At 42.5% G+C, this 26230-nt stretch overlaps 1 protein-coding gene across 2 annotated transcripts in view; it reads left to right on the forward strand.

Annotated features, from left to right (window-relative positions):
• Positions 1–23471, forward strand: part of Prkn (parkin RBR E3 ubiquitin protein ligase) — a 424783-nt gene extending 401312 nt beyond the window's left edge. The window contains exon 4 of one of the 2 annotated variants that reach the window (XM_032894705.1): positions 22802–23471. In XM_032894705.1, coding sequence (XP_032750596.1) covers positions 22802–23013 — 212 coding nt within the window. In that variant the 3' untranslated portion in view covers positions 23014–23471. Of the gene's footprint in view, positions 1–22797 lie in introns of both variants that reach the window. The other variant, XM_032894704.1, reaches the window with a different exon arrangement.
• Positions 23472–26230: the final 2759 nt, after the last annotated feature.

Consider the following 26230-nt stretch of genomic DNA (forward strand, 5'->3'; position numbering starts at 1 on the left):
AAAAGAATGATATAGGAATGTAGCTTGTCATCTCTCCTTTACTCATTCATGCTTAACTAGCTTTGTTATATAGCCTAGGATACCTGCAAAGGGAATGGAGCCACCCATAGTGGGCTACCCTTCTAGAGGTTCTGAGTTCAATCCCCAGGAACTATATGGTGGTTTATAACCATATATGCCCTCTTCTAATGTGCAGATACACATGCAAACAAAGCATTCATATCCTTAAACTCTGCAATAGTTAAAACAAGCCACTTTCACAAGCCACTGTGATCTAAACAATCTATTGGTTGAGATGGCCTTCTCAGGTTACCCTTGACTGCATCAAGTTGACAGTTAAAGCTAACTACATCAGAATCTAATATTTTCCCTACCATGTTTTCCAAGGTAAAGAGCAAGGTTAAGAGAATAAGATAAATTGATGTAAAATCAGACATCAGTTCTTTATGCTTTCATGTAGAGGTCAAATACAAAGTGAAAAATCAATGCTACAATTTCATAACACAGGGCTCACATATTTGAACTATTTCTAAACCCAAACTGAAATGTTTGTGGGTTTTAGACTTATTGACCATTTAAAGAGTCTTGTACATTAAAACTATAATTGGATATGTTTTGGGTTTTGAAAAACCATAGTTTTCAGGAATTGGGTTGTAATAGATGTAGGTAGAGTTGGAGAACTACGTGTGGGGAATCTTATATTCAATAATATAAATAGAAAAAGTACAGAGGGTTTGTTCACTACATTAAGGAGATGAAACCTCACATTTTCAAAATGTTTCTTAGCTATAAATTAACAAAACACAAACCACTAAAGAACATAGATGAAAAGATAAAAACGCCCAGATGGTGAAGTTTATTAGAGAAATCAGACCAGCTATGTAACTAATGACATGCATGAAAGCAAGATTTATGTACAGGTATACTTTAGCACCAAGTGATGCTAAGGCCTGCATCATTCTCACTGCCCTCTCACCCGAAATCTCTTAGGGTATGAACTCTGATTCTTTCTCACCAAACTCTTTCAATTTTGCCCAGTTTATTTTTTCTGATTTTATTTCACTTTTTTAAAAAAATTCTGTACTTCTATCGTTTCTGTGTAACAGAATCCCCTAAGAGCCATTGCTTCCCATGATGTGTGCATATGTGTGTGTATATATTTATGTGTGTGTGTGTGTGTGTCTGTCTGTCTGTCTGTCTGTATGTATGTATGGGTGTACATGTAGATGTGTGTACCTTATCTATGCGTGTGTACATATGTGTGTTAAGTTGCGTGCCTATGCATGTGTTTGAGGAGGTGTATATATGGTGTGCAGGTGTGTACTTTTTGTCAACATACACCTTTTAAGTGCAATTATGAGTTGTATGTGTACCTCTGTGTTTAACCTTAATTCATACATATGAATCAGGATAGATGCATTTGTACAGACCTTTGCATGGTTGCCTCAAGTCTGTCCTATGCGATGAGGAGGCTGATGCTGAGCAAAGCTGAGGCAACGTGCCCCAAATCTTAGTTGGCTGAGTCAGCATCAGAGCATGGCTCTCCTAGGCAAACCCAGGTCTTTCCACTCATTTACCATGGAGAGAGAAATTAAAACAAGGAGGTGATCTTTCCCATCATCACGACTGCACATTTAGCAGCATATGATGCTTGCGATATCATCTATCCTGTCAGAACAAGAAGGGCTTAGGCGCTCATGGGAATGTACTTGGTCACCTAAACTAAACCAGGCAGAGAAACAGGGGAAGAAGCTGAGAATCCATGGAACACTGCTCCCCATCAGCAGCCTCTAGCCAGCAGTGCCTAGGTGATGGATTTATTACTTCCTGCCAGAGAACGAGTTTTGCTGTGAGAAAATCCAAAAGATGATGAAATTGAGCCTGACCACAGGTCCATAAGAGGGAATGTGAATGTGAGGAGTGAGATTACTGGGAAGGGTGCAAGGGAGCCTAGTTGATTCTGTTGGCTTCTCTGTAGCAAGATGAGGTTTCTTCATTTCCTGAGAAGCCGAGGCACCGACAGACATGGGTCCTCACATCCAGGACAATGTGACCTTTCAGAAGGGTTACAGCTCATGTTCCTGCCCCATTTCTTCACCTCAAGGATATTTTTCATGCAGGTGAGAGGCAATGACAGAGTGAAAAAGTACTCAGCCTCATTCAACTGAGTGTAAGTTCATAGCCATTGTCTGGGATGTTTCTAATGGCTACTAGCAACATGCCCATGCCACTGAAAGTGGGAGGCCACTTTATCAGAACAGTTCCTTAAGTTTTATGTGCTATTCCAAGGGTCTTGAACATTCCTTTAGGCATGTGAAATTGCATCATTTTGAAACTGTAAAGGTTGAAAACCGAACCTCTCCATCACAGCTAAGATTGAGTCAAAGGTCAATGTGATGACCTTGGGCTGGATGTTCGATTTTATTTTGAGGTTGAGAGTTCTATATGTATGTGTAAAGTAAAAATGCCCAGTCCATAATAGTTATAAGTAAGATTTTAATCCTTCCACAGCTGAGATATACTATTCTACCATAATGCCCTTTACATGTATATGTTATTTTTTCTTCCTAAATGTATAATTAAAGATTGTCTACCTAATAGCTTTGGAAGATAAGTTGCTGCATAAGAGGGAACTCACTCTAGTCACTAAAGTTAAGTCTTTAGAATACAGTAGTTACTTAATTGCTTTTCTATTGCTGCGATAAAAGACCATGACCAGGGCAACTTATTAAAGACAGCATTTTACGGGGGGTTTACAGTATCAACCAGTTCGAGTCCATGATGGCAGAGAAATGGCTTGGCAGAAGGAAGAGTTGAGAGCTCACATTGTGGTTCACTGATTCACAACCACAAGTCAGAGAGAGGGTGTGCTGTGAATGGCATGTGTCCTTTGAAACCTCAAATCCAGCCCTGGTGGAATAACTCCCCAATGAGGACATACTTCCCAATCCTTCCCAAATACTTCTACCAACTGGGTTCCAAGTTTTTAAAATGTATAAGAATATGGGGACCATTCTTACACAAGCTACCACAATAATGAAGAAGATGGATTGTTCCTGCCTAATTGGTGGTTATTATTCTTGGAATGGTTGTGATGGAGAACCTTCGAGATGACTAATATGGAGATGACTAGTATAGAGATGACTAGATGACAGCTTAGCAGCTGTGCTGGCCTAGCGAAGCCTCCACCCAGGACTTGGATTGTGCGTATAGAGAGCTCCCTTTCAGCCTGACTGCTTGCAGCTATCCTAGTCTATACCATTAACACCAACAGCACACCATTGTGGTCTGTGCACCAGATTAACTGTCTCAAGTCACTGTTTCCAAGGCTTTATTGTTTCCATATTTTGGGAAAGTATTAGGGCATTTTGATCACTTTATCTATATTCAATAAGATCTTACTTGATGTTGGGCATGAAGGGTAAATAGAAAATTATACCACTTGACAGCCACCAAGCATGTTAGTATTTGTCTGAGGAGCCAAGGCAGGGACCAAGGATTATAAGCACTGGCTTTCATATCTATAGAAGTTACAATGGAATCAGTGGAGGAAAGAAGAGGCATTTGTATAACTAAATATATGCATATACATGTGAGTGTGCATAAATATATATACATATATATAAAATCATGCCTATGTAACTATATGTGAAGGTACAGGTATATTTTACTGATTATGTGAACTGTAAAATTAGGCTTGTTTAACCTAATGCCTGTCAGATTATTACTTTATTTAAAGGAGTAGTTTTGCATTAGCCACAGTTTGGGATGGTATTTGCTTCAATCACTTACCATGAGCAGTGGTTCTTTTTTAGATTAATTATTCACTACTTCTCAGTCAAGTCTCAGCTGACCTCCATTGAGCTATGCAGTAAGTGTATTCTTAGAAGACACATGGACTACTGATCCCGTCAACTTTAGTATTAGGGGTCAGTCTGGTTACCTTAGTTCTTGGTCAGTGCACACTTATTAAGCATCTGCCATGAGGGCACTAAGGTAGGCTCTCTGGGGTATGCAGAGATGAGGAGTCCCTTGTCAGGGTTCAGAGAGAGAGAGAGAGAGAGAGAGAGAGAGAGAGAGAGAGAGAGAGAGAGAGAGAGAGAGAGAGAGATCAACTTCATCTGCAGTCTCTCTGGCTGCACTACCATAATGCTACTATGCAAAATAAAACATACTGTTTTGTTATTATTGTTGTTTGTCTGGTCCTGTTTTCTGGTTGTTGCTGTTTTGAGCTACATGCCTTCTAAGTAGTCCACACCCTCCTGGAATCCTAAATCCTTTTGCTTCAGCCTCTCTAGCGCTGAATTTTTAGTCATAAACCAATATCTGCCATGCACTTTTGAAAATATCAAAGATCCAAGTCAGAGATGTTTTCATCACTACACTTTTAAAATAGATCACAATAACCTTCCTCATAGCCAAGGGCCTTCCTGTGGAGCAGTAGGATTTAAGGCTATCTTAAGCTACGACCACTGGGGAGCATGTATTTTCATATAAGTAGACCAGGAAATAGCTCCACTCTGGGTGATGATTCTAGATGTACACAATTCTCATACCATACATGCAAGCATTAAATAAAAACCTTAAAGAAAATAATAATTTGCCTTTCATGGTACGTAGTCATAAGTGCATAGATGCTTCCAGATTTGATGAAAATTGTGTTATGTTATTCAACCTATAGGCATGGGAGACTGATCCATATCTACAGGTATATCTAACTGGTGTAGGAGATTGCAAGCCCTGTAATGTATACTCCTGTTATTACCGTTAACTGACCAGGTCCTTATGCCCTATTTTACTATCCTCTTAACTCAGTTTATGGAAAGAAATGACTTCACTAAGTTCTTGTACTGAATTCTATAATCCATGTATGATTGTCTCTTATAAAAACCAAAGCTAATTGCGATTAAGAAAACAACTCACCTTTAATAATTATGTGTTATACAACGAATTACCACAGATTCGGTGGCTTCCAACAACACACATTTGTAATCGTGATATCTATAGGTGACAAATGTGAGCATGGATTAGCTGGATTCTGTGATCATGGATCACAAGGCTGCAATTCATGCAGCGGCTAGTCTATGTTTCCTTCTGAAGTCTGGGGTTCTTTTCCAAGTCCACTTGACTACTGGCGGGATTCACTTCTGCTGTTGTGAGCCCAAGGCCTCTACTTTTTTTGATGGCTGTTAACTAGGTAGAGCAGAGGAACTCAGAGAAAAGTTTCAGAGATCTCTGTGGTGCCTCAACTTGTGGTCCTCCTATGGACTCTCACAACATGGCAGGCCATGATTTCAAAGACCCGGAATGCTCTGTTTTCCTCTATTCGTTGCTCTGGGAAGGTCTGGAGATGTTTGATAAGGAAGTTCATGTGAGCATAGAAGGCCTATCTCCTGTATCATCCTCTGGACTTGAGGTGGGCTATACATGTATAAACTCCCTTCTTGCTATATCTGGCAACCTCAGCAAAGGAGTGGCCATCTTCACTGCTACTGGTATCTAGATTTTATATATTAAAGTCATCTTATATGGGTAATAAAATAATGCTAGGAAATCAATCACAGCTTGTGTAGAATTTGGTCTAAGATATTTAACTGACAATTTGAGAACAGTTATTTGAAGCACTGGCCATAGATACTCCAAATGTGATTGAAATCCTGTTGGTATCGTAGAAGGCATTTTCACTTTGAGGGCTTTGCAGTGAGGTAGCAATCAAGACCAGGGCTGCTGGAACAGTATATTACTCTTCTCTGTAGTTCAACAAATTCCATTCATCAACCATGTTATTGTCAAAGAAACGACACAGATGAGGAGTGACAGACACCACAATGATGAAGACCGCCTCATTCTTCTGTCAGTTCCATTCCTCCAGTAAGCAGCAAATGTTAGCTCCAGAGCTGGGCACCGAGAACAAGCAGAACAAAGCGGGACAGTTCCACACTCACTCACTTTATGAGTAGACATTCTGGGAAAACACAGTCAGACTGTGTGCTATCTGTGCATTAGCGTTCTGAAAGGAAACGAGGCTTGCAGGACCAGGTCTGCTGTCAATGCCTCTGATGTAATGATGTAATGACTACCTAAAGGAGGCTATGGGGGAGTTGGTGACATGTGCTCTTTGCTCAGGAAAATGAACACTCAGGAGAGAGCAGATAGCCAGCTAGTGATACAGGATGGTATGTGCTGTCTAGAGGTATATTCCCTCTATGTCTCCTTTTGGGAGAAGAACAGAAGGAATGACACAGAGGAGGACTGGTGTGTGTATGCCTGTCCTGTCCCTATGGAGGTCCCTATTGGAGGCTCTCACACTTGATAAGTGTGGACTCTGATGTCCCCCAGATACTTCCTTCCTTACCTTTCCTACCTGTAGTCCCTTCTGGGTTGCCTTGAATACTGGTCTTGAGTTTGCCCACCTCTGCTTTGCACTTGAATGTCTCATGTTGTTCTGTTGTTGTTGTTGATTGTTTTAAGACACCATCTCACTATGTTTCTCAGGCTGTCCTGGATCTGATAGTCTCGCTGCCTTCCCCTTCTGAGAGTTTGTTGGGATTACATGCTCATATCTCACTCATTACACAGGGCCTTGCATTTGGATCCTCATGAGCTCTTGATTGATTGGTCATTCAGTTATTTACCTTTCTACTGAGGGTTTTCCTTCATGTACTCCGGTCTAATAGGATGCGTCCCTGGCCATTTGCATGCCACAAATTTGCACATGCTTGCCAGGCAAGGATATTTGATTGCATTTAGTGTTGCCGGATGTTGTAAGAGACGTTATTGTTATTTCTGTTTGAAATGAAGAAACTGGGGTTCAGATCATTTTATAGACCTGTTCTTGGGTCCTAACAGCTGCTGAGCTGCCCACAGGGAGGCCAAATCTGGTTATTCCTGAGTCTACCACTGTGTTGGCTGCATTCTCACTCTTCCTCTCTTCCTGTATCTCTATTGTTTCTTTTCTAGAGAAATGTGCTGCCCTGCAAGCATCATAGCTAATCTCTAAAGGCTGAGGTGGATCATGGCAAAGACTACAGGGACACTGGAATCACACAGAGCCAGGTTTAAACCCCTTGAATGACACTTAGCAAACCCTGCAAATCTACAAAAATTACATTGCCAAACCTCACTTTTCATCTGTAAGCTCACAAATTGAACATTAGCTTTTCAGTGATCTTCAATAGAATACAACTTCGTATGGGCATTGAAGTAGGTGCTCACTCAATAGTCCCTGACAGCAATGGGAAATGCCGCTCAGAATCATTGATGCCATGGTGATCCTGAGGCTTATGGCAGAACCTGGGTCTGTTCTGTTTGTAAGACAGCAATGGAAACACAGCAAGTGTGTTTTGGAGCAGATTACCATGAGGATATCCTAGAAGCTACTAGTTTGCAAGAACAGGAGTTGCTTCTCTTTGATCTTTATCTCTGGGTTTGTTGGAAAATTGTGCAGGTAGTTCTTCTCCCAAATGGTTCTTTTCATTAGCTTGATCACCATGGCTTCTTTTAGCTACTGTTTCCTTCTGGAGATACTGCTATTCTTTTATTTAAAAATTCTTCCTTGGCTATATGTATGGTCATTTCCCAAAAGGTAAAGAGGTGATTAATAGGTAGGTAGGTGGATGGGTGGGTGGGTGGGTGGGTGGGTGGATGGATGGATGGATAGGTAGATGGATGGATGGATGGATGGATGGATGGATGGATGGATGGATAGATAGATAGATAGATAGATAGATAGATAGATAGATAGATAGATAGATAGATTTTTATTTCTGGGTATCTTTGCAAAGTATTGTTGCTTTAAAGAACTATCTTTTGCCATAATAAATGCAATACTTTGTAAATGGTAAATAAAACAAACTCAAAAAAACTCAGGAAAAAATACACCAAAAATTAAGCTAAATTAAATCTTTTCTATGTGAGGTAAAAAATAAATGATAGAATAAATATCTGACTAGATCATCAATAATCTCAATAGATCTTTTGAGAGACTTTTGATGAACAGCTACAGATCTTTTAAAAACTATAAATACATTTATATTTAGAAAAAATCTCACTTAATTTTAATACCTCATATTTTTTCTACTTTGTTCTGACATAAAAAATGTTTCTTAGTCAAATAAATGTAGTATATGAATATTAATTGCGGGGTATATTTATTGACTTGTATTCCATGTATATGTATACATGCTTAATATTATAGTTATCATGTTTTACCATACAGTTGAGTTTCTTACAGGCTTCCTATGGCTTAAGTTTATGCCACAATTGCTGTTACAAGACACGTTTAACCTGATTTTAAAAATCATTGAGGATTTTCTTTTGATGTCCTGGTCTAATTTCCCAAAACTTGCTTCCCAAAATTCATATAAAAATCAAGAGAAGAGTTTTATCTCACTGTAGGTTTTTACTGACATTAAAAATCATTGTGGTCCAAATTTGGTTTTTGGTTCAGCAGAAACAAGCTACACCAGGGAGTGGCCACTTATCAGGCCTCCCTGTCTGTGTGGTTGTTGCTACTGCTGCTAAAAGGCATGATGGAGCTTTTGAGAGACCATTTGTAGGATTATAATGAGCCACCAGATGGTTTAGACAGGTGATCAAACCACAGGTCATTGCCTGAAAAAGTCAGGCAAACTGGGTTGAAAATGGGCTGTTTTCTGAAATTAGATCTTTTAATCAGTTAGGAAAATGTAGTTGGAAAAGCAAAGTAGCCTTTGTACAAGGAGGCCACAGTAGGCCAGGGAGGCCCAGCATCACTGGTAGACCAGAACACTGTTTGCCCTGTTATCCATTGTTGTCAGCCTTGCTCATACGCTGAGGGTTGACCATCAAAGGCTCACTCCCAATGGTAATTATGTAGAACAAACAATAATTTCAATAATCTTAATACTGTTAAAATCATACTCTGCCTTTTCCTAACGATGACAAAAGTGTGGCTGTTACAATGTAACCTTCCCTGCATGGTACAGTTAAATGAAAATTTATAACCAATTTAGATTTAATTTTTTTTGACAACATTCATTTAGCATTGCCAAATAAGAGAAGCTGCAAAACTTTTAGCTTTAGAAACCTGACACTGTAAAAATAATTATCCAACTGCATGTCATTTTAATGGGCCCAGCAGAACATACCTCATTATATTGTCACAGAGCTTAAGTTATTTTGAGGTCAGTTTGTTGTGATTTAATCATTTGCAAAAAGACTTTGTCATACTGCAGTGTCAGTTTCAAAACTAGTTGCTTGATGATCCCTTCCCATAATATTGACCATTGCTACTAAAGGCATCTACATGGCCTATATATTAATATGTATTATATATAATACACACTATATTGAGTATGATATAAGGGGTTTAGTACCCCGAGAAAAAGGTAAGCAAAACCTAATCACTTTTGCATTTAATAGAAGAATCAATGAAGACTTCTCCAAAGGATTTCTAAGGATGGGAGTGGTGGGGTGGACCTTGTAGAAAGGAGGCTGTGTGCTGCTTTGGATGCTGTCAGCAGACAGGAAAAGCATGGAGAAAAGTGTGAATTTATCATAGACTTCAAAACAAGGATGTGTTACAGAATAAGTCACAAAACATAAAATAACTCTCAGAGCAAAATATGAAGTAAACGCATGCAAAATGTTGTAATTAAGGAATTAATGAGGGATAAAAATATTATGAAGAGTTAAGGGAGTATCTGAAAAGTTAGCTATTTCTCAACAGTGAAGTGTCCATCTGACTGGATATTTTCGTTATTGCCTGTTTTATTGAACAGAAGTTATTTTTACATATATCTAACAAAAATCTACAAACTTAAAACTCCACCAAGCCTTATAGTCAACATTAATACTAGTGTTTCTCAAACCGGTAAACACTAGCCAGCAAAGTTTTTATATTTAAATTAATTAAATGCATTAACATTCATTCATTCTTTTATTATAAAAGGTATGGGTTAGGTATTCCAGAGCCATGTGGCCAGCAGCTGCCATGCTGGACAGCACAGGAGCTCTCCCATACTCTGGAGCTTATGCTCAACACTAGCTGAGAATGACTCTCTTGACACAACTTTTGCCTATGTATGTCAATTGTCCATAAAATACATGTGATAGATGCCTATAAAACTTCTTTCCAGAATATTCCCTGTAAATAGTCTGAGAGTAAAAGGCATGCTATATGAAGGCACATATTACCTTGAACCAGGGAGGAGAAGCAGAAACCAGAAAGGCCTGCAGGAGACATGAAAGGGACATGATGCAATCAGTGATTTGCTTTAGGAAAGTTGTTTCAAGGACTAGAAGATTCTAGTCAGTCTGAGACAAGTGAGACCTTAGCACCAGTCCAGAGCAGAAGGGCCAGGAAGTGAGTGACATAGCACTTATGTCAACTCACAGCTGTTGAAATAAATATATTCACCAAGCAACAGGTAGAAATGTCTATTTATCTACTTTTCAAAGAGCAGTTAGGATAAGCTGTTTCCTGATGTTAGCATCTGTTTTAGGAAGTAAGTCTTGAATTTTTATTTTAATGGTAACATCCAAAAATTAATCCATACACCTATAATCACTTGATCTTTGAGAAAGAAGCTAAAACTATCCAGTGGAAAAAAGATAGCATTTTCAACAAATGGTGCTGGTTCAACTGGTGGTCAGCAAGTAGAAGAATGCAAATTGATCCATTCTTATTGTCTTGTACAAAGCTCAAGTTCAAGTGGATCAAGAACCTCCACATAAAACCAGATACACTGACACTAATAGAAGAGAAAGTGGGGAAGTGCCTCAAATACATGGGCACAGGGGGAAATTTCCTGAACAGAACACCAATGGCTTATGCTCTAAGATCAAGAAGCAACAAATGGGATTTCATAAAATTGCAAAGCTTCTGTAAGGCAAAGGACACTATAAATAGGACAAAAAAGCAAACAACAGATTAGGAAAAGACCTTTACTAATCTTACATCTGATAAAGGGCTAACATCCAATATATACAAAGAACTCAAGAAGTTAGAATCTAGTGAACCAAATAACTCTATTTAAAAAAAGAAGAAACAAACAAAACAAAAAACAAAAACAGGGCTAAACAGAGAATTCTCAACTGAGGAAATGAGAATGGCTGAGAAACACCTAAAGAAATGTTCAACATCCTTAGTCACCAGGGAAATGCAAATTTTGAGATTCCACCTCACACCAGTCAAAATAGCTAAGATCAAAAACTCAGGTGACAGCAGATGCTGGTGAGGATGTGGAGAAAGAGGAACACTCCTCCATTGTTGGTGGGATTGCAAGCTGGTACAACTTCTCTGGAAATCAGTCTGGAGGTTCCTCAGAAAATTGGACCTAGTGCTACCAGAAGACTCAGCTATACCTCTCTTGGGCATATACCCAAAAGATGCCTCAACATATAACAAGGACACATGCTCCACTATGTTCATAGCAGCCTTACCTAGAGCCAGAAGCTGGAAAGAACCCAGATGTCCCTCAACAGAGGAATGGATACATACAATGTGGTACGTCTACACAATGGAATACGACTCAGCTACTTAAAACAATGACTTCATGAAATTCACAGGCAAATGGATGGATATAGAAAGTATCATCCCGAGTGAGGTAACTCAGTCAAAAAATAACTCACATGGCATGTACTCACTGATAGGTGGATATTAGGCAAAGAGCTTGGAATGCCCATGATACAACTCACACTCACAAACCACATGAAGCTCAAGAGGAAGGAAGACCCCAAAGAGTGGATGTTTCATTCCTACTTAGAAGGGAGAACAGAATAATCAAGGGAAGGAGGTAGAGGGTGTAAGGGACTATGGAGGAATAAAGGAGGGGAGGGAAAAAGAGGGGGCAGAATCAGGTATGGAGGGAGAAGGAGGAGATGTACAGAGGGTCCAGAAATTGAACAGAGGCATGGAGCAATGGGGGCTGGGAAACTGGGGGTAGCAACCAGCAAGTCCCAGATGCCAGGAAAGCAAGAGCCTCCTAGGACCCCATGGGGATGACATTAACTGAAATACCCCACAAAGGGGATGGAGAACATGTAGAGACCATATCCAGAGGTTAGGCACAGACTCCTGGTTGATAGATGGGGACACCCACCCATCTCCAAAATTTTAACAAAGAATTTTTCCTGTCTAAAGGAAATACAGGAACAAAGAGTAGAGCAGAGACTGAAGGAAAGGCTGTCCAGAGACTGCTTAGCCTGGTGATCCATCCCACATGCAGACACCAAACCCAGACACTATTGCTGATGCCAAGAAGTGCTTGCTGACAGGAGCCTGATGTGCCTGTTTCCTGAGAGGTTCTGCCAGATCCTAACCAATACAGATGCAGATGCTCAAAGCCAACCATCAGACTGATCACAGGGACACAATGGAGGAGTTAGGGGAAGGACAGAAGGAGCTAAAGGGGCCTTATCTGACATCAATGGGAGGGGAGGCCCTTAGTCCTGTGAAGGGTTGATGCCTCCATGTAGAGGAATACTAGGGCAGTGAGGCAGGAGTGTGTGGGTGGGTGGGGGAGCACCCTCATAGAATCAGGGTAAGGGGAGGATGGGATAAGAGGTTTGCAGAGGGGAAACCAGGCAAGGGGATAACATGTGAAATGTAAATAAATAAAATAACCAATTAAAAATAGTTCTATGGGTCTAAAGAGATGGCTCATAAGTTAAGAGCCCTTCCTACTCTTTCAGAGTTTGGGGTTCAGTTCCCAGTACTTATACAATGGCTAACAACTATCTGTGATTCTAGTTCTAGGCTATGTAACACCCTCTTCTGTCCTACTTGGGCACCATAATGAGAGCCATACATGCAGGCAACAGATAAACATAAAATAATTTTTTTTCAAAAACTAAAAGATATGTGTATGATTCTAAGCAAAATATTACCACAGCAAGTTAAAAATACTAAAATCATCCAGCTCTTCCTACATGCTTTTTTCAATGCATCTGTCATCGCAAACAGAGGTGTTTGTGGGTTTTGTTCTCTTTTGCTATCCCTGTGCAGGTGCAGTTTGGAATGCTGACATATTTTCCTGGGCAAGAGAAAATGTTGATGAAGAAAATATATTTAAATGAGCAAGGGAGGAACATTTCCTAACATGGATGGTCCTGGTACACCAGCCATGTAACAGAGTTGGGGGAGCAGGGTACTTAGTTAAAGCATCCTTTCCCTCAGGCTTCCTTCTACGCTAAGGGCCCTGGAGTCCTGGATGTCACGTCCACACCCTGTAGCAACAAACCGTTGGTGCAGGGAAATGAAGGACTTTTAAAAAACAGAGATGCACTAAGGTTTCAGGTGATGATTCTTTTGGCAATGAGGATCTTGTCTTACATGGCAGGGGAGCTGGGTAAAGGTGAAAAATCTCCTACCAGGCCTTGGTAGCTACTGCAGAAGTCCAAGACCATGCTTCTGGGAAGAAGATGAAAGAATTGATTTAGGAGCCAGGAGAGCAAGAGTCAAATGAATGACATTATGGAGAGGAGGCACACGTCATCCCACAGCTTCTCAGGTGTCTGGGTTAACCAGAATCCTTGGACACCCAGGATACCCAAGACTCAAGCATTCCAGAAAATGCAACTGAAAGAGAGATTGATACCACTGATAGCCAAAGGACTCTGTGTGCTCTCTTATCTCCATATCCTGACCATCCTCCCTCCAATCCAAATACCTGCTTGTTTCATCTGGGGCATTGAAGACTTCCCTCAAGTTTCCTCAGACTGGGACTCCATCTGATGACCAAACACTGTGATACCTGAGACCTGAAGCAATGTAGGGACAAGAGAAGATCCCTGCCTTGCAACATCAAATTGGGCTGCGGAGCTCACCTCTGGCTGCTTTTCAGGTCCTATGCATCTCAGAGTTGAAGGTCCTGGAATTTGGAATCATGGCCAACTGTACCAAGCCTGGAAGAGATAGTCACGGAACTTCCTGTACAAGGAGTCCATGATGAAGTGTGCACTTCTACCCGAGTCTTTCTGTGCACATCCTCTGAACACCAGGTTTCTCCCCTGCTGTGTATCGAGTTCCAAGTCAGTTTGGATTTTTGGTTGAAAGCTCAACTAGCATTTGATGGCTTGGCAGTCACTCCAGCCCTCCATGTCAGGATTTTAAAACTGCTAAGGTCTGTTTTGTGTGGCAGATGTGGTTTCCCACCCATTAACAGTGTCCAGCATAGGCACAGTGAGAGCCTTATCAACCCTTGTTGGCAATGTTACTGGCAAAGCTGCATAGGCACTGATGGTCTTATCTTTGGTAGCACTACCTGCTTCTCTACAGAGATTACCATCCCCCAAGCAACCAAGCTTTAGACAGATGAGGTTTACATCAGTTTAGAAAGCTGGATATTGGGCCATTTGAGCTATATAGCTCAGTGGTAGAATGCTTGTTACCATGAATCACGTTGTAGGTTTTATTTTCTATTTTAAGTTCCCTGAATTCACTTTTCTTTTTTTAAAGGTGATATGCATATGCACTGGGCCACAAATGTGCAGTGGGCTTTAAAAGCCAGGCACTGCTTCTTGTCTTGTCTAGGAGAAGCACAGGCAGAGTTCTAAGCAGCCTAATCAAGTGGCTTCCTGAGCTCTCTGGGTACCGAATCCCATTCCTCAGTGATGGGATCCATGAGTAAGATTAGTATCTGTTCGCCTGGCTCCCAACCCATCTGAGTAGAAGGAAGGAGTAGTGATCAAGAACATAACACTGGTACCATAATAAAATGCTATTCATGAAATGCTGGGAGGAAAGGGGGGGAGACCTATTTGAAGCATGCAAGCCCCAACAGAGGTGAGGTTCTTCCCTGTGCTGTAAACATTTCAGCATTAAGAGACCTTAGAGGGCAAGTGCTTAGAGGAAGAAAGTGGGGATTCCTGAGCCAACTGTGATTTACAGCCACATCTTCCCCTAGAAACCCAGAGGCCTTTGCAGTCAGGACCCCATTCCTGGAGTTCATAATCCTGTCATTTGTTTTTTAGAAGTATACGTTATTCACCATATCATTGGCTTAACCCGGAAAACCAATCACTTCCTGTTTCTCATATCACCATACTTTTATAATTAATCACCGCGACACTAAAGAAAAACAATCCTCACATTTTCACAGATAGTAACATCTCAGTGTACCAAAGGCTTCCAAATCAATACTGAGAAAGACAACCTTTATTAACATTATACATCTCGTCTTATCGTTTGGCACAGGGGAACAAGATACTGAAAGCATCCGAAACTTGAGACCTGTTTAATGACAGGAGTAAAGTAGGATATATCATATCTAAAATACTTATGCAAAAACCAAGTGCTTTGCCTGTTGTGGATGAGCTCAGATGAGGGATGTGGGTGTGTGAAGGCTCACGCCTCGGTTGCCGAAGTCTCTCATTAAGGCAGATTTGATTGCTCATTTACTTAATCGGTTTCTGTCTCTAATACTCAGAACATTTACAATGGCAGATTTAAATCAATTAATTTTGATAAATCTCAAGTGTCAAGAAAAGGATTGTTTTGGTAAAAGTAAACAAAAAACGCCTATTGACTCTGATGCCCCGCCAGGGATCGCCATTTCTTGGGTCAGCAGCCAGGAGGAAGAGCGTGCACCGATCCTTAGGAACAAGGCTTAACTTTCCTCCCTGGTAATGTCTGTGCCTACACAGTCCTGTCAACTGCCAGTGCTAAAAGACGGTAATGGGAACTTTTGTAGAAGCTTTAGCCTTAATAAAAGAAGGCAAAAAAAAAATTGGTTGTGGTGAGGGAGGATGTAAGCAGGAGCTGAGGTGTGTGTGTGTGTGTGTGTGTGTGTGTGTGTGTGTGTGTGTGTGTGTGTGTGTGTGTGTTTGTGTGTGTGTGTGTGTGTTTGTGTGTGTGTGTGTGTGTTTGTGTGTGTGTGTGTGTGTGTGTGTGTGTGTGTGTGTGTGTGTGTGTGATCCCTGGCCTTAATGTGTATCTGCTAACCAGGGTAAAGCTAAAAACTGCCCCTGAGTCAAAGTTATGATCATCTGGCCGAGGGGAAAATGGCTTCTTTGGAATTTGGAAATGTCATATTCAAGCCTGTGCTGCTGTCCTGTGGATAACACGCACCCAGGAGCTCCTGACTGCTTCGTTATGAAGCTATGGTGACTGTGCCTACTTTCAAAGGAAAATCAGTAATTCGTAAGTTGTCCATTAAAATGGAACTTAGATGTAGGATGAAGTCAATATGCCACAAGGCAGGGCCAGCCTACAGTGGAGGAGGAGGAAGGGTAGGCAGGGGAAGTCTAAGAAGGAGAGAGGAGGAAGAGGAGGGAGAAAAAATCAAGATGGAGATGACAGAGGAAGATGATTCCGATCCAGGTGGTCTAGGTCGAGTTTATCTTGTCTAGGTGGGCGGTTTCTATCTCTATTAATTGGCAGTGAATGTATTCTGTGGATATATTGTGTATTGAGAATTTAACATGTAAATCTGATTGTTGGGTTACAATTTGTTGAGTCTTCGTTTTACTGGGTGGGTGACTCGGACAAGAGAGTTCCTGGCTGGCCAGGGTAGGCCAGGGTGACTACCAATGGCAGCGGAGAGATCGCTGGGGCTAGAAGATAGGTAGGCTAACATGGCATGGTGCCGCTGTTAAGTTACTGTTAAGTCTACATGGCCCTACAGTGCCAGAACTAACACCAGGGAGCGACCACCCAGGTCCGAGAGTACCAGGGGCCCAGTGTGGAGAGATGATGTGTGGGAACCGGTTGTGCCTATTTTTATTTTTTACTGCAACACTTTGAAACCTACTTTGAATCCTCTTCAAGTCATTTCAATATCACAATACCATGGTTATAATTTTATATGGACCTAATGTTTAACTCACTGTCTACTAGGGTGGATCCATACAATTGTGTCCTGTTTCTACACTTTCTAAAAGTACAGTGCACTCACAACCCTCACATCCTAAAGAAAAATGACTCCAGTAAGCTGGAAATTCATCTAGGGGTTTGCACACGATGTGTGTTACATAGCACCACCACTGAACTGTAAAGGATTTGGTTAGGCAGGAAGCAATAATAAAAGTAATTAGTGAAAAATTACACTTCAGCTATTTCTAAATCTTAGAGTAGGTCGAAGTTAAAAATGTTATGTGAGGATTATAACATTGAGGAAAGAATGTCCTTGCATGTAGGAGTGGCCTGTTCTAATGTGAAGAGCAGTACGCAAAACTAGGCGCTGGCTGAGACCCTCCCAGTGTGTCAGACACAGTGCTGCGCCCACCCGTGTTATTACTGCTAAGATCCTTTCCACAGCCTGTGCGCTGGTTACTGTTACCCTCTCAGTTTCAGAGATCAGAAGATGACCAGAAAGGAGCAGGAGATCGGCTCACAGTGGCAGGGTCTGGTCAGGTTTACCACCTCTGTAAGATAGGCACATCTGGGACTGTAAATATTTCCTCTAAGTTCTGTGTATGCAGTGATCGGTATTGTGAATTGACCATGTATCCCAGCAGCCTCCATGCTGGCCGACGTTGCTGGCACCCACCCCCGACCCGTTTGTGGAAAGAAAGAGCATCAAAATGTGCTCTGCTTGGCTTTGTGCCTTATTTACATGAGCATAATCCTCAAATTATGCTTCACTCTACAGTTTTATCTTGGCATGGGGGATCTCTTTATTACTTTCCAAATGAATAATGAAAAAATAAATTGGCAACAACAACCACAAAGAAATGAAGCAAAGGCATCACGTTTAATCAGCAGTTTTTGCTTCGCCAGAAGAAATCGCCGTTCGGATCCATTAATTAAAAGCCCAACCCGGAAAAGCTTGAGAGTTAAGTGATAACTTTTTAAGGGTAGAGTCTCCTTAGAGATTGCTAAACCTGTTTTAGGAGCACGTGTGTTGGGTGGCTGGTTGGATAATTGGGAGTTGTTTATAATATGGCATTACCTTGGTTACTCCACACAAGTTAAGAATAGGGCTTCTTAAAATCGTGGGATGATGTTTGGATCCATTTGGCTTAAACGTAGTGGAGATGGGCTGCATTGGGGGGTGTTGACATACTACTTCCTTCCCTAGGAGAAGCTCATCTGGGGTTAAACTTCAGAACTTGACTCTGGTGGGGGAGTGGAAGACAGTTGAAACAGGCCTTAAATTCTGACCCTCCTGCCTCCATACACCAAGAACTGAGATTATGACCATATGCCAACACGCCTGACTCAGATTTCGATCTTTAACATTTAATTATACTCACTCCTCTACAATTTTTAATACTCATTATCTTCTGTTCCCCACATAACTTAGTTCTAAGATGCCATTAGCGTTGGTTTTGTTCTAGCGAGAGTTACATTCTACACTTTGAAGAATGTGGGGAGTTTGGCACAGAGAGTTCCGAGCGTTTGGTAACCACAGCAGCATGTTTTATGTTGCTGTTTGTCTCCATGCTGCCACACCTATAACTTTTATAGCATTTGAAGATACGGGAAGATTTACTAACCCAACAGATAGGTGTTTTTAACTAAGCTCGGGGTACTTCTCTTAGCTTGTGGACCACATAAAATGGAATTAAATTGTACAGAAAAAATGGGACAGATATATGGCAACTGTGAATCAGTCTGAGCCTAGGGCCAATGGCATTTACAGAAAGTCTTTAGGGGACTGGAAAGAGGGAGACAGTCTCCTCACAAGACCACGAGGTAAGAGAGCTGTAAGGGGAGCCCTTTATCTCTTGATGAAATAGCCTTCCAGAGACCATTACCTGCGGTTCTCTAGAGAGAAGCTGTCCTAGAAAAACGATGAAGTTTCTGTGTTTGACCTGCCAAGCTGAGCAGTTCCTCAGTTGTGATCTACCTGTAAATGAAGAGGATGGATTCTACACCCTGTGATGCTTCCAGTGAGACATTATGCAGAGGAGGTAATTCAGGAAGTCTCTACTACACGGATTTAATATGGAACCATACTAGAAAAACACAGTGTATATTGTTCAGACTGGAACTGTCAAATAACTTAAGGTCAGTATAGGGAAATCATTCTCTCCCCATGTTATATATGGAGAGTTTTGCCAGGCTTCAGTGGTAGTCCTCTCGTTGATCACGCTGCATAGTTTTAGTGCCTGGCTTATGAGACATAACACTCAGAAACTGTGGTCAAGCCCTTTCTGAAGGATTACCACCCGGATGCACCATCAGGAGTCCTGGCAGATGATGAGGGAGAAGGTCCCTGACAGTGTCCAGTTATCTGGTTCCCTGACACAGCTTAAAAGTCTTTCATTGGTACGGTCTGAAAGAGACTTGTAGGGATCGTTGAGGACAGAATCTACTCCCTATGCTATTAGAGGATATGGCAAACCGAGCTGGCTTTCAGATGTTAGCTGAAAAATGCTGCTAACTGTTCAGATGATATTGAAGTCCTGAATATTTAAGGAACAACCTTAAGTCTCCAGGCAGAAGTGGGCAAGAGTGAAAGGAGCCGTTACTACCTAGTGCCAGATAATGTGGAAGAAGCTGGCCAAAGGCTGCAAAGAGGGATATCCCATGCTAGGACACCTACACCAGTTCTATGACTTGGGAACATGACAGTTATTCAGAGGTGACAATACAAAGCCAAACACATCTGTGATCATAGACACTAGTCTATGCAATCATCATAATTATGGACAACAAAACAAAAAGAATTTTCATTCCATTTGGACATTGAGGATGACGGTCAGATCATAAATGTGGAGATTGTCAGTGGAAATGCAAGATAGTTGTGGAAGTGTATGTCAAGACTGAGTCACTTGGGATAAAGTCAGAGCACGGCAGGAAGGAACAGCCTTACTGACCCTCTGGATCTTTAGTAGCCAGCTCTGTCTTTCCTCCAATTCCAACCGTTCTGTCCTATTTTCTCCTTCCAACTGTGTGTTCATATTAGCAGTTCTTGGTGTGTACTGTCTTCTTTGCTTAGTACTATCTGTCTGTGTCCCTGATGAGAGCGTGAGACAAGGCTAGACACTCACACTCACTGGCTTTGATCTGAAAGCTACCCACCTGCGGCTTTTGAAATGAAGTCTCTTTTAAAGTTAAGGAAAGAAGAAAAGAGTAATCCCTAGCCACGTTTTCAGCGCTCCTTAGCCCCCAATGCTTCTGGTCACATATTGCTTGCACGTATCTTGATGAGGCAGATGTAGGAAGGTCCCTAAGGACAGCAAAGTTTCATTTAATGTTTTGTACAATAGTTAATGTGTTCATGTGGGATAAGTACCTGCTTATTAAAATGATTATTTAGGCTTTAAGCCTATTATCCAAAGATATATTAAATATCACCCCCTCTCCTCCCAGTACCCCCTCACACAGGTCCTCCCCCCATTCCTCCTTCTCCTCTGAAAAGGGGAACCCCCCACCCCACCCTTGGGTATCACCACCTGCTGGCACATCACTGAAGGACAAAGTATATCCTCTCCCACTGAGGCCAGACAAGGCAGCCCAGTTAGGGGAATGGGATCCACAGGCAGGCAACCCATTCGAGGACAGCCTCCGCTCCAGTTGTTGCTTCTTACATAGATCAGGACACGTTGTAAACATAAGCCACTTCAGTTACTTTGACTATTGAAGGAGAGACCTAGGGATGAGGAGAGCATTAAGGATATTTAAGGTCCCAAATGAGGTGGAAGCAGGAGAGCTCCATAGTGACTAGAGGTGTCAAGTTCCTAGTAAAGGCTTTTGAGGTCTTTCACAGAATAGCCCTGAGTTCCAGCTGCAGGCTCATCAGTCAAGCCAAATGGGAACACAGCCCATGAAAGTGTGAGGCATTTACTGACATTCCTGCAGTGTACTCCAGGCCACAGCAGGACACAGAGGCATACCCACTGTAAAGCATGTCGCACTGCCCAAAAGCTAGGGAGGCCACTCTGAAAGGGGCTCTCATGATTCACCTGAAAGCCCAGCTGCTTGGCTGAACGGAGCCAACAGCTTGAAACGTGCTATGGCCCGCGTTGCACTGACCTTGGTCTCCCTTAGCCTGGCTATTAATCGGCTGGGTCTGCATGGCACGGTGTAATGGATTGCATGTCATACTGCAGGATTCCAGGCCACCAAGGTGGCATGCAGCATTTGTGACAGGCTTCTCAAGGACTTAGTGAAAGTTGAAGCAGGCAGAGGTGGAAGGGGTTAGCCTCCCGCTGATGCATCATTAGCAGAGACAAGACCACAGACACCGCTGTTGCTATAAGGGAAGAGAGGAGTCTCCAGTTCCCAGCAGGTCTTAATCTCCTCTACCCACAGTGCCCTGTCCGAGGCCCTGACTGACTCCCTTTTGGAAAGATTTTGCTTTCTTTCACTCATTTCTTCCTGTATCTTTTATTGTTTAAGCTTCACGTGTGGGTTATAAAAATTGTGAGACCCCATGTTTTCCCATTGCTGATAAATGTTAACAGTGAGGAAACTTGAAATCCCTCCCGGGGTTCTTTAATGAGTTCTAACAGCAGTGAAATGGGGTTCTTAACACAGGTTAGAGCTGTCACGATTCCTGTGATCTTTTGACAGTCAATCATTTATTTTGTTACAAACATTACTGTGACAAGGACTCATATCTCTGTGTTTCGCTTCTGACCCACATATATTTCCTGTAACAATTATATTTGCCAATAACTATGCAATATTCACAACTAGAATATCTTGCCCGAGAAGGCACTAGAGCCACAGAGGGGTGTCAAAATAGATATTTCGCATCCACACAAACATGTATTTATAGTCTGTCTTGCCTTTCAAACTGACAGCTATGTACTCTTTGCTGAAGAGCAGCCGTTATAGGATGCATTGCAAATGCATCAGAATGTTCCTCATTTTATCTTATATTTTAGAAAGTTCTGTCAGCTACAGAGTCAGCAAAGCTGAGTAAATAAACGGCAGGGACTTCTGCTGTCTGCTTCTTGTCTCTGTACTGTTTTTAGTCAGCTGTATGCATTTGGATGATCAAAACCTTTCACCCATGACCACAAGGAGTGTCTAGATGTTTCTGATACTATGATTAAAATTATAAACACGTGTGTCCCATCCCCAGCAATAATTAGAGCATGATCAAAGGAATTATTAAGTTAAGTTGGGAAAGTTAGGACTTTTAGAATACCCCAAGAGCTCCTAGTCAGTTCTTTTCAGACACAAAAGCATCAGATATCCATAAAATGTTCCCTTATTTTAAGAACTGGCACTTTGAGAATATTGACACTCGAGAGAAATTATTTGATTAGACCGATCCCTTGGTGTTTACCCTTCACACTTGCGAATACTCTGTCAGAATGGCAGTTGTCCAGCCAGAGAGACTGTTCACAAAATGCAAAGCTGGCACTTCTGCACAGGCTGCGGGATCTGTTAGGCTCCATGGGATTCAGGACTCTTATTTTATATGTTACTGGGTTTGGGCAAATGTTCCCTAGGAACCCGGCAACTGTGGTCCCATCACTCACATCACGAGGGAAAGGCTGGCTTGGCCGTGCAGATATGAGTCTAAGAGGAAAAGATCTTGAGTCTTTGCTGCTGTGTACAGAAGCATGAAATAGAATCCAGGGGCAGCGGCCTCTGCATTTTCCAGTCTCGGAATTGCCTGTCCCCTTCTCAGGCTTCAGCAGTGAGGAGGAAGGCATTTAATTTCCCGGTGCTGCAAACACTCCGGCAGCAGCCTGTTTACTTTGATGAGTAAGTCGCTTGGCTGTTGGCATGACAAGAAGAGGAGACTTTAACCCTTTTCAACATAAAACCATGTTTTCTAGATCGTTAGCTCCTCCTTGAAACGTTCACTCTTCTAATTCAATGCAGCTCGCCTCTAAGAGGCTTGTGTAGACAGTGTCTTGGCTCAGTGCGGACCAGCACTGATTGGTTACTGTGTCTTTTTCCTCCCCGCAGCTAAACCCACCTACCACAGCTTTTTTGTCTACTGCAAAGGCCCCTGCCACAAGGTCCAGCCTGGGAAGCTCCGAGTTCAGTGCGGCACCTGCAGGCAAGCAACCCTCACCTTGGCCCAGGTAAGGAAGCAGGAGCAGTGTCTCAGGAGACTGCTCTTGCCCAGATTAATAAATGTCTTTGGGAGCCATCGTTCCCTGCTTCTGATTGAGTAGGACCACACAGAAAGGGGGATGCTATTCTGGGTGGCTGTGATAGCACACACATTTCATGTCAAATGTAGCTTTCCTTCTGGGTTTTATTCTGCTCTGTAAGTTTCTCTGGTACACAGCCATGTCCTCTGCTACACACACACACACACACACACACACACACACACACACACACACACTACACCATTTTTTCTGGCTCAGACGTGCAGAAAGGCTTGACCAAGCCCATCTGCAGCCATGATGGGTTCACACTGATGGGAGTATTTAACAGAAGAGACTCTGACGTAACATCTTTGAGTACTGGAAATGTGTCACATGTGGATTTGTGCAGTGGCAGTGTGGCTGCACGTGTCAGAATACACTAGAGGGCTCATCCAGGAACAGTGCACAGAGGTTGATCAATCAAGTTATAACTTACTGCTGATATAAATAATAGTGATAATAATAATAATAATAATAATAATAATAATAATAATAATAATAATCAGGGCATTTGAAGAGCTTGGACATTTGCACTGAAAACAGTGGCCCCAAAACACGCTCTGCCACAGCCTTCTGCTTGCCTCCCTACGGCCTAAGCACAGCGATGGTCTGGGGAAGAAACAATAAAAATGCCAACACACTGTATGACCCGTGATCATTCTCTGACACATAGATTCCACTGTTCATAAATAATGTTTGCTGGAACCTAGGCCACTTCCTCTGCACCTGTTGTCTACAGCTGTGTACATGGATGTAGGCAGGGTGACCTCTACAGCCTGAATTTGCATCTGGAGGAAAAGCATGCCAACCTTTGATATAAAACACAGGGGCAACTGTTGTATGAGTTCCATACTTCCTCAATGGCATCGAATATGGGAAGTGGAGGAAGCCCTGAATGTGTATAGTCCTGCATGAATGTGTGCTCTTGACATGAGCTGGCTATGCCAAGAACCCCCTTAGACCCATGGGAAAATGGCAAAGCCTTTCCATCCATGGGGTAAGGAACATTGGAAGAGTACTCTCTCTTGGTCCATACGGATATTGATGGTGTGTACAGAAAATGGTGTTATCTCCCCCTGGATATTTATGTCCCGAAGACTCTTCCCCTACTGAGATTAACTAGACATCTTTCCTTGATTCAGTTGTGTACCACAACCCTGCCTCCTGATTACATACACAATGACCTCCATGTTAGCTGTTCGATGTATGTTATAAACACACAGAACTTCTGCAGTCCTGTGGCTTCCCCTTCAGAGAGCTTAGTCCACCCGATCTCAGCTCGTCCATGTGTCGGTGTGTGTCTGTATTTTGTCTCATCTTCATTCCCTCAATCCTCCAGTCAGCTCTGGGGAGCAGACTGTCATATGGATGTGGCCCTGGACAGTAGCATTTGGGATGTCTGGTCACATAAAAGCACCAAGTTCAAGAGAGTCAGGTACTCAGCTATGGATAAGTACCCCAAGTACCTGCTAAAGACCCCAGTGATGGGGACCACTCAAAGCACACTGTGCAGGCCATGGGGAGACAGGGCAAGGCCTTAGCAATGAGAATCCCGAGGATGTGTTTAAGACCTTTAAAAACACCTCAAATGAAGGACAAACACTGGTCCATTGACTCAGACCTGTGATTCAGTTGTATCTGGGATGCCGTACCTTTATCTAAATAATGAAATCCACGAAGAAGCCATATCACTTCATCCTGGATCAATTGCACAGACTATTCTTTAGAGATCTCGATGAACGGTGCTCCTGCCTGAGAGCATGCCGTGTGGCTCCAATGGAAGTGCCTCTTCTACCTGCTCCCCTTCTTCCTGTACAATCCTGACAGCTCCCAGCCATGGAGATGTCCTCACCTCCTGGTGAGTCTGGATTCAGGCAGCAGAGGCAGCAACTTAACTCTTTCCATGCACTGCATCATTTACTTCACAGCAAACTCTCAGGTAAGTGCTATTAGTAATCCCACTCTTGATTCCAGAAAGCCGACTCTTAAAGGGACCCAGTCGCTCACCCACGAAGGCCAGAGCTTGAGAACTGGGAGTTTGTACCAAGACTGTTCTGTCTAGACTGCTGTGTGTCACACACACACACACACACACACACACACACACACACACACACACACACACACACACACGGCACAGCAATCAGGGAGGTGATAAAATGTGAAGTTAGGTCTGGGTGGTGTGGGAGAGGAGGACCCATAGAGAGATCCAGACTGTAGCATTACTTAATAGTCGGCAACTATAGCAGGGGACACGCCATGGCTGAATGTCCTGTTTTGTTTGTAATCAATAAATATGTAATTTTGTGTATAACTTGTCATTTGAAAGTGTGCTCTATGTGGGACAAACAGAGGACACAAACAAAACCCCCAACATTAACAATAGCAAATCCCTGCAGTGAGTAGGGCCAAGCAAAACAGAGCATGGCAGACACTGCATGGTGCGTTGGTGCAGGACGCTGACCAGAGCCTGGATGAATTAAGCAACCAGTAGCAGTCAGACAGGCAGTATGGTGTCCAGTTGAAAAACAACCACAGAGCAAGAATGTACCCCCTCCCTCCTTTGGAGCATACCCAGTTCCATGTGTCAACTTGACAGCCTTCACTGATACAGCATTGTGTATCTTTGACTGTAGGGAAGCTATGTTAGTATAAAGAATGTCTAGGACAGTATTTAAAACACATCTCAACATGTCACCCCCTTATTGCTGTTATTCCATCATGGTTCACATACATACTTACCTACATGTATATATGTGTATTCGCAAGTTGGTATGAGAATCCGGGCTTTAGCACTCTCCTTCCAGAGAAGCAGACGCTCTCCCTACCTCTATCTCACTGGTTCAGCAGCAGCTGGGGTTCCTCCTGTGAGTGGTGGTCCATGCCGACATCCCAGCACTCTGTTCTCCAGGACCATTCCTGGGGGCGATGGCACGTGAGTCCCACCTCACCTGCTGTCCCCAGGACTGAGATTTCCCCCATCCTCACGACTGCTTTAGCTCTCCTTATGGTGCTGTCTATTCCACTGTGAGCTTTATGGTCAGGTGACCTGTCACTTTATCCTGATCAGCTCTCCCTGTGTCTTAGCACAGCACAAAGCAGACAACGTTGAAGGTTGCATCCATTTCTTGCGATTCCACACATTGTCTTCATAGAAACCCTATCAGTCTCTGGTGATGATGTGCCTGCCATGGGCTTGTTAGTTTCCTTCTTGGGTTTTGCATTTGTAATTTTCTCT

Source organism: Rattus rattus, chromosome 2 (assembly GCF_011064425.1).
Source record: "Rattus rattus isolate New Zealand chromosome 2, Rrattus_CSIRO_v1, whole genome shotgun sequence".
Taxonomy (NCBI): Eukaryota; Metazoa; Chordata; class Mammalia; order Rodentia; family Muridae; genus Rattus; species Rattus rattus.